Here is a 10,194-nt window from a genome sequence, read left to right as displayed (position 1 = left end):
CGCGATTATTCTCACGCAAAATGATTAATTATTAATTAATTAAATATTTTAACGAGTTTATTTGTTAATAATAATAATAATAATAATAATAAATAATAATAATAATTAATATAATTAATATAATAACAAAAATAAATAATGTAATAAATTCGTAAGATTTATATTTGATCGGTTAAGGGTAGTGAAAGTTTTAAAATGTTTACCTATAATAATAATAATAATAATAATGAAAGATGCAAGTTCAGGTTTATTATTATTATTATTTTTTTTTTTTTTCTATAAAGTGTCAAATGAGAGAAGGTCGAAATCGTTAAATGGTTGTCATTCTATTTGTTGCCTATAAATTCTGGCTTTTTTACAAGTTTATTAAAAAAAAAAAAAATGGGAGGGGGGTGATTCTGGGAAGTGAGGAGGGAGGACGGGGAGGGGAAAACCTGTCAAGTCAAGGTTTAAGATTTATTTAAGGTGATGAAACAAATAAAACAAATTTAAATTTAATACTAAAAAAACAATTTGCCGTTTAAATGGAATTATTTTATATGAGTGATCACGTGATCGAATATTATTTAAATCGAAGTCAAAAAGAAGACACACATCCATCCATCCATTGGAAAATTTTAATTTTTAAAATTAATTATTTGTTAGTTAATTGAAATTAAAAAAAGATTCGAAAAGACACATAAAAAATTTAAAAAATAAATTCAAAAAACAAAAACAATAGGATTTATATTTAAATTTCTGTCGAATTTGACGAACGTACGTGACTAAAAAAAAAAAAAAATGACGGGTAACAAACAACAAACAAACAACAAACGCATAAATGATTTTTTTTTTGTTTACCCCTAAATTCAGTATTAGAACGAAGGAATAAAATAAACGGCGGAAGTCGTTTTAAAAAATAAAAATTTGGCAACACTGTTCCCAAACAGTTGGAATTGAAGCGCGGGAAAAATTCAAATTCAAAAAATTTTTACTTTTCTGCATTGAATTGCATTACGTTTAAATTACGCGCGTTTAAATTGGCGTTAAATTTTTTTTTTCTGGGGGGCAGGGGGGGTAAATGAAATTTGTAATAAAAGTCAACGCATTCGTCGTTAAATTTATATACATTTTAATAATTAAATAATAATGATAATAAATAAATAAAGAAAGAAAAAAAGGCGCGTGACGAATTTAAATTTAATATGAACTTGTTTAGTTTGACCCGCGTTTTTTTTTTTTTCAGTTACAAAATTTTTTTTTTAAATTGAATTAATAATCAAGGTTTATCAAGGTAAGCAAGACTTCAAGCCTCCCATTCAATCTAGTTTTCTTTTTTTTTTTTTTTAAAGTCAAATTATTTTATAATTTATGGTGCAATTCATAGAGAAAGAAAACAAAAAAAAAACATGCACAGCAATCGTTTCGAACTTTAGCCCGGAGTTTTTACATTTTTTTTTTTTTTTAATGGGGAGGGGGGCAGGAGGGAATAGATTTTTTAGGAAAAATTAGAGGAGATAACAATTTTAAATTTAAAAAAAAAAAACGCACAAAAAAACATCCTTCGAAAAATTTTAAATAAATAAAAAAATTCTAGAAAAAAATGGCCGATGACACGCGTCCGTTTCGAATGGGAAACATTTTAAATTAAATATGGCGAAATTATTTTTTTTAATTGAGTAATTAAAATTTTCTCGTTTGGATGATTATCAATGTGTTTATCGATAATAATAATAATTATTATTATTATTATTATTATTGTTTTTGATTTAAACTTTTTTTTTTGGTAGGGGATGTTGTTGGATATTTAATGTGTGTCACTCGACGTCCTTCAACTCCGAAACAAATACATTTTATTATTATCATTATCATTATCATTATTATTATTATTATTATTAATATTGTTTTCTTTGTTTGAACGAAAGTAAACAACGGCACAACTGAATCGTTTTTTTTTACTTTTTTTTCGGCTCGAAATTACTGAATTTTTTACACAAATAAATTTTTGAAAAATTTTGGCGCGAAAAGTTTTAAAAAATACGCGCGAAAAAAGGTTTAGTCTCTTTTTAATGTTTAGCAGCGTATATGAAACCCGCGCAATTCCAAACCCCTCCCAAAAAAAAATCGTTTTTTTTAATTTTTCTCATTCCAAATCATTATTATTATTATAATTATTATTATCATTATTGTGACTTATTAAAATTGTCAATAACGTAGCAAATCCTTTCGAATAAAAAAAAATTATTTTACGATAATAATAATGATGATGATAATGATGATGACGAATATTTAAAAATTTTAAGTTTTATAGTTTTCGAGACTTTTAAAATTTCCGTTTTAAATTCATTATTATCATTATTATTATTATTATTATCATGGCGACATCATTAAAAATCCATTAAAACTTATGTAATTTATGTATTTAGGCTTATGTACATACATAAACTCTTTTTTTGTCGTACCCAAAAAAAATATATTAACTCGTATTATTTTGTTTAAATCGTTTTAATGTGTAGCAAATTTTTATTAACATGGCCGGAAATGTTTAAAAAGTAATTGTAAAAAAAAAAAAAGGATTTAAATGTTTTTTCTATTTTAAATTGATTTCCTTTTAACGGTTTTTAAAAATATTTTCAATTATTTTTAAACGTTACGCCATTAATTAGTAGAAAAACAAATTTTTTTTATGTTTGTCTATTTTTGTTTATAATTTTAAATGGATTTGTACACGTCATCGTTTCGTTTGTTTTTATCCTCAAATTAATTTTTTTTTCGTGTCTTCTGCTGCTGCTGCTGACGTTCGCTTAAACGAAAACCTTTCCTTTTTTTCGAATCTTGTTTGTTTACTCTATGACGATTTTTATTAAAAAAAATGACGCGGGTGAACGAAAGACTATCGGCCATATTAAATTTTTTGAAAAAATGGCGGGAAAATTAAAAATTTTTAAACGGAATCGAATCGCTGTGTGATTCCTGTCGTCGGAGGGTGAAAATAGGGGGAAAGGACGAAAAGGGGAAAGGGGAGGAGGGAGGAAATCAAAAAAAAAAAAAAAATTAACGTCGTCGTGTAGAGACCATAGCGTTTAACTTGTGTCATCTTTCCTCTAAAGTCACGTCATTTATACCTAATTTCGGTCCTGAACTTCGTCTATTTAGTGACTCTATTTCTTTTCTTTTCTTTCTTTTCTTTTTTTTGTCTTTCATTAATTTGTTGTTACCACCGTAATAAGTTTGTGTCCACCTTCTTCATTTATTGTTGTCATGTGAATCCGATTTCATAACAAACAAACGGACAAACAAACAAACAAAAAACTTTTTACCGCCGCATTTACCGCCGAATAAATTTTTTTTATTTAAACGTTTGTTTAATTAATATTTATTTCAGTGCAAATCGTTTCGCGTTTTTGGAGCCAATTTTCTTTTTTTTTTTTTTACTCTTTCATTTTCATTTTCATTATTATTATCATTGGGTAAGTTTTTGTTTTTGTTTTTGTTTTGTTTTTTGACATTTAATTTGTTTTTTTTTTTTTTTAAATAACATAATAATGATATTTTTTTTGTTACATTTTTTTTAAACATTAAAAATTCTTTTGTTTTTTTTTTGGGTGGAAATTTAGGCTTTTTTTAAAAATATCTCATTTGTTTAAATTTGTTTAATGATTTTCCACAAAAACAAAAATAAATAAATAAATAAATAATCATGATAAAAATAAATAAAAACCACAAAAAAAAATTTAATTTAATTTAATTTATTCGTTAAGGACTCGTTTGACATTCCAAAATGTCTCCATGACGGTTTTTTTTTTATTGTTTAAAAAACGCGTTACGTAATTTAATAATTTCACCGACGTTTATTTTAAACAAACGCTTGCCAGCCAGTCAGACTTATTTAAATATCACGTGATCTATTCCTGGATACGACATTTTTTCTTTCAATTCCAGAAAATTTTCCCCCGAAAAAAAAAAGAAAAACCAATTCAATTCGAAATTTTTATTTTTCTCCTCTGAAGCGTACATTTATTATTATTACTATTATTATTATTATTATTATTAACTCTGTTATTACGACAACAACGGATAGAAAATGATAATGATAATAATGATACGCTCGTAATTAATAATAATAATATTTACTCACACAAATTTTAAATAAATATTATAAGGATATTACAAAATAATTAATTAATTCCCTTGGATTTATTTATTACGTCATCAATCACAATCGATGACGTTTACAATCGGTCAAAAAGAAAAAGGGAGGAGGATTAAAATTATTTATTTATTTATTTATTTTGCCGCCATTTAATGATTTTCAAAAGGGTGTGTGTTTAAAAGGGATTAAATTTGTATTTAAAGTGTTAAAATATAAATAAAAAGGGGTCAAAGGTTAAATAATAGAAAGGATGATTTATCATAAAGGTAGGTCAACCTACTCAAAAAAAAAAATTGCATTTCTGAATGCAATTTTAAAAAGATTTTTCAAGGTTTTCCCCTTTACGAAAAAAAAAAAAATTGTGAAAAAATATCGAAAGTCAATATATGCATTTTATTATTATTATTATTATTATTATTAACCGTCACGTTTTCCGCCATATTTTTTAATAAAATTTTAAATTCTTTGTTATTTTTTCCTGTTGCTGTCGTTTAAAAGAAATAAATTCGAAAACTTTTTTTTTTTAAAAATAATTACACGTCGAGGTGAGATTAAATATTTACTTAATTATTATTATTATTATTATTATTTTAACCACGTGACAACAATTAAATAAATAAAAATAGGTTAAGATACGAGATTTTATTACGCGATACGTACGTGATTATTATTACTATTATTACTTTTCATTGAAATTTACAAAGAAGGACGAAACCTTTTTAATCTTTTTAACCTTTTTACAAACGCGAATGAGAAAAACGTTTATTATTATTATTATTATTATTATTATTATTATTTAATTATTTGCAACTTTGAATTTTATCATTGACATAATTCCTTATTACGGCACTTATATTATTAATAAAAGGTACCGAAGGGATTTTATATATAAACCTATATAAATTGAAAATGGCGTAACGGACAAACGGACGAAGATTTAAATTGACTACGCCAATCAAAATAAAATCTTTTTCCTTTTCTTTTTTTTTTTTTTTTTGGAAAATATTATTATTATTATTATTTAAAACGAAAGTAATTAATTATATATATATAAAAATAAAATTTAAAATATTTATGTCGATGATGATGATGATGATAATAATAGAATAACGTAATAATACCGTTGATAAATATAAAACGTTGTTTTTAAATTTTGTTATTTTGCAATTATTATTATTATTATTATTATTATTATTACCATTATCATTATCATTAATAAACGTTTAGTTCCTGTTTGTTCTTTATTTAAATAAATGTTTGTTGTTGCGACACCGAGGGAAATCCGTCGCCGAAAATAATTTTTTTAATTATTATTATTTTTACTACATTTTAAATTATCGGCGGCCATTTTTTTTCAAACGTGACGTATTGTACGTTTTTTAACGGTCGTTTTGTAAAAAAAATTTCCCTCCCTCCCCCGATTCGATTGTAATACTATAATAATAATATTATTATTTTTTTAAAAGGATGAAATTACTTTGTTGTGACAAACGACAAACGACGGTTGTTATCATGATAATGATAATAAAAAATTTTTTATTATTTTAAATATTGAATTCACGTTTTCAAGTGTTTACGTATACGTTTTACAACGGAATGACAGTATTATTATTATTATTATTATTATTATTATTATTATTATTATTATTATTATTATTATTATTATTATTCTCTTACCATATCGATGTGACTTGCCAATGTTACGCGCTTTATCCTAGTTTTCTTTTATTACGTAATTTTTTTTCTTTTTTTTCTTTTCGTCATTTTCATCGTTTAGGTTTGTCTAATTGTTTGCGTTAATTTTCAAACAACCTCTTCTCGTTCCTTATGATTTATTATTATTATTATTGTTTTTCTTTTAGGTTTGGTAAAAATGACGGGATTTAATTTGTCGGCGTTAAACATTTTGGGAATTATTTATTTTTTCCTTTTACCACCACCCGTTCATAACGTTCCCGTCGAAGCCGCCGTTCCCGTTCAAGTCGTTCCTCTTAGGGATGAAACTGTCGAGGTCGTACCCCTACGGGTAGTACCCCTCACAAGTAATGTCAATTTGGACGATTTGGTATTAAAACTCAACACTGAGGTTTGTCATATCGACATTTTTTTGATTTGTTTAAAATAATTTCCGTTAAAAAAAGCGCGTTTTTTTATTCCGACAGGATTTAACAGAAGAAAGAACGAGAAAAATGTTGAACGAAGATTTAAAAGAGGCGTTGCTTCAAGAAGTTTTATTAGAAAATCAAAAATTATCCGATTCTGTTAAATTAATGGCGGAGATACAAAAACCTAAAAGAAATTCAGAAACTGCCATAGAGAAAATAAAACTTAAAAGAAATGAAAATTTATCATCATCATCATCTCCATCCGTTGATAAAGATATCGATTCGTCTACATCTGACCCAGAGGTAATATTATCATCATCATCATCATAGTAATTTTTCACATAACGTCACGTTATTATTATTATTATTATTTAGGGTACCTACGGTGGTGGCGGTGGTGGTGGTGGTTATGGCGGCGATGATGGTTTTTCCGGATTTTCATTATTATCTAACGTTTTAGGCGCTTCCAGTGGCGTAAGTTTTATTTATTTTTAATTTTTTTTTTTTTCGATTCACGTCATAAATAAATCGATGACGTCATTAAATTAAAAATTTATTTATATCATTCCACTCTCGAATCATTAAGAGAATTGATTAAAATTGACAGGTGACGTTTATAAACGTTACCATTTCCGGTTGTGTGACTTTGAATTCGATTTTTATTTCGAATGGCGACGAATTTAAATTTTGAAATTTTACAGGATTGCGACAAAATTTTTTTTTACTCCTAGCATAAAATTTAATTGATTTTTTTGTATTTTCCCGACGTCATCGATGATTGGATGACGTCACAAGCACGGCGGATTTCGAATTTGCGATTTTTTTTTTTTCAACGTGGTATTTTGCTGCCCCGACGGATTTGATTTTCGTTCGTTACATTTTCATTAACATTTCAATTCAATCGCGTTTTTTACGCTTTTTTACGCTTGTTATTCCTCTCTCTTTCTCTCTCTCTCTCTCTTTCTACTCTCCAATAAAATAAATTTGATTAACGGAATATTTTAAATTCAAAATCAAATTTTTTTTTTGTGTAAAAAAAAAAAGCTTTTAGCTTAATGCCCTAAAAATTTAAATAAAATCATTATCGATAACTAACAGCTGATTAATATTTACAAAAAAAAATTAAAAAAATTCCTTCAGAACGACAGCGACGACGACCTAGTAAAAAGAAAAAAGCGACAAACGGAAAATTCATCGGAAAATGACGTTTTACAAGAATCGGAAACAAACACGGAAAACAATGGAGAGAACAACGACGAAGACGACGACGACGATTCATCGACTCAAGTAAGATTTTTTGCCTTTTTTTTCTGTTCGGGTAAAACGGCATGTTATGTTTGTTTGTTTGTTTGTTTTGTGTTTTTGTCCGTTTTGTCATTAACAAACAAAAAAAAAAACAAACGAAAATTTTCAGGGTGACGTTACGATAAATAATATAAATGTGACCTCATTAAGCGTAAAAGAAAACCTTAAAAATGGTGGCGGCGATGACGATGACGACGATGACGAGGGTAACGGTTTTGGTCGTGGCGGTGGTGGTGGTCGTGGTAGCAGACAAAGACAAGAAGGTGGTGGTTCAACCGATATAATATCGAATCTTGCCGGAGTTTTTCAAGCATCTAGCGGAGGGGTAGAAAAAACGATTAATTTTTTCTTATCGACGCAGGGTTGCAAATTATGAAAAAAAAAAAAGTTTTTTTTTTCCAGGATAATGGAGAAGGTCTTTACGGTCCCCTTTACGGCATTATTTCGCCATTAAGCGATATTAGTATGGTAAAAAAAATTAATAATAATAATAATAATAAATACGCGACAAATAAAAAAAGAAAAAAAATTGTTTGTTTTCTCTATGAAAATTTTTTTAGGATATCGGCGGAAATGAAAATGGTGCATTTAATCCTAACACATTTCTTAATTTGGCTGGACCGTTAATAACAGCATCCAGTGGGGTAAAACTTACGGGAAAAAATTTTTTCTCTCTCTCTCTCTCTCTCTTTCTCTCTCTCTCATTAACTTATTTAAATTTTTTGGAAATTTCTGGTTCAGGTTCAAGATGAACTTTTTAACGGTGGTAACGGTACAGGTGGTGGAATTAATTTTAATTATGTTGGTAACACTCTCGGCTCGTTAAGTTCATCATCATCATCATCATCGAGCGGGGTAACGCAAAGTTTTTCTTATTATTATTAATATTATGGTAATCGTAAAAAATTTGGTGCAGGGCCGTGGTAAGGTTGTTATAACATTCAAAATCTTTTCGGTCACGTTTTTTATTTTTCAGAATAACAATCAATATAATAATAATAGCGATAATACAGGAAATGGAGAAGGAAATCAGGGGGGAAGCGGAGGTTCGGGAGGTTCGAATTTAGGTTCGCTTGTTGCTTCAATATTAGGGCCTTTGAGCTCATCCTCGAGTGGGGTAATTTTTTTTGTTCTTGGCTTTGCTTTTACTTTTTTTTTTTTTTAACGCTTGCTTTGTAATAATTTTTTTTATGTCTGTACAAATTTTAAAACAATTCAGGGTAATCCTAACGGACCTGGTGGATTCAATATCGGCGGAACTTTAGCTGGACTAGCAGGACCATTGAGTGCGAGTATAAGCGGGGTAAATATATATATGCGAAGAAAAGATAAAGGAAATGACGTCACGTGAAAATTTTTATATTGTTTTTTTTTCCATTGGTGAGACGAAAGTTTTATTTTTTAGAGCAGTAGCAGCGGAACCGGAAATGATAACGGTGGTGGTGGTGGTGGTAGTGACAGTAGCAACAAAAGTGGCGGCGGCGGCGGTAGCGGCGGAGGTTCAGGATCTATAATTGCTCAACTTATCGGTGGTTCTAGCGGGAGGGTAAGAACATTATCGATCGTGTCACTTTCGGCATGAGTCAAAGCACATGCATCGTGTCATTAGAAAATCGCACGAAAATATCTTAACAAATTTTTTGCACCTTTTTAATAACATTTTGAATAATGTCGCGTTTCATAGGGTTCATCATTATCATCATCATCGGACGATGACGAATTTGTTGATACCGCCGGCGGTAGTTCGGATTTGTTTGAAGCGTTCGGCGGCGGTTTGTTAAAAAGTAGTAGCGTAAGTTAAACGTTGGTCACTTGCACGCACAATACGGGGGTGCACGGATGTCAGTCACAAAATGGTTGTAGCGGGAGAAAATTCAAAAAAAACAAAAAACAATTTTAAAAATATTTTTTGTTTTTTTTTTTTTATTTTAGAGCGGAAATAACGACGATTCGGATAACAATGGAGGAGGAAGTGGCGGAAGTAATTTGATAAGTTTATTACTTAGCTTATTGGGATCGTCATCGGCAAGCGTAAGTTTTTCCTTCTCCTCATCCTCCTTCTTCTTCTTCCACGTTTAATTTTTAATTTTTTTTTTTTTTTTTAGGGTAACAGCGATAACGGAGGTGGTGGTGGCGGCGGCGGAGGAAGTAATTCTGCTAGTTTTATAACGAGCCTTTTAGGAGCTTCTTCCGGAAGTCTCAGTAGCGGAAATTCAGGTGTAAGTGGATAAGGAGTTGACCCCCCACGATCGACAACAAAATCCGATTTCGAAATTTTCTTTTTTTTTTGCATTTTTTTTTAAGGAACCTCATCAATTATTTTCCTACATTTTACAAATAAAATTAAAATTATTACAAAAAATTTGTTCTATCCTGAAGGGAGCGCTTTCATCTTCTTCTTAAAAACTCGTATAAATAAATTTTTTAGGGAATGACGTCATTTTGGAAGGGGTGCTCCCCCCATTCTAATTTTTTTCATCGGTATGATAATAGTTATTATATTTAATAAATTTTCTTTTTTTTTTTTAATACATATTTTTTAAAATAAAAATTTATCGATTAATAAATCAATAAACATGATTGATTGATTGATTTTATTCAATAGAAAAATTATTAATAATAATAATAGTAATAATAATAATAATAATAAAT

The 10,194-nt window shown here is 28.4% G+C and overlaps 1 protein-coding gene across 1 annotated transcript; it reads left to right on the top strand.

Moving 5' to 3' along the window:
• Positions 1 to 6,005: 6,005 nt before the first annotated feature.
• Positions 6,006 to 9,773, top strand: Phum_PHUM086190 (uncharacterized protein; the record flags this gene model as incomplete). Its single annotated transcript, XM_002423740.1, has 12 exons — positions 6,006 to 6,218; positions 6,295 to 6,540; positions 7,378 to 7,524; positions 7,652 to 7,867; positions 7,945 to 8,010; positions 8,103 to 8,186; positions 8,284 to 8,397; positions 8,519 to 8,659; positions 8,762 to 8,845; positions 9,227 to 9,314; positions 9,549 to 9,573; positions 9,656 to 9,773. 12 exons carry the CDS (start codon positions 6,006 to 6,008, stop codon positions 9,771 to 9,773), a joined length of 1,542 nt encoding a protein of 513 aa, XP_002423785.1.
• Positions 9,774 to 10,194: the final 421 nt, after the last annotated feature.

Source organism: Pediculus humanus, genomic scaffold (assembly GCF_000006295.1).
Source record: "Pediculus humanus corporis 1103172107436 genomic scaffold, whole genome shotgun sequence".
Taxonomy (NCBI): Eukaryota; Metazoa; Arthropoda; class Insecta; order Psocodea; family Pediculidae; genus Pediculus; species Pediculus humanus.
The sequence above is the reverse complement of the archived record's forward strand: the minus strand, read 5'-3'. Positions and strand labels throughout refer to the sequence as shown.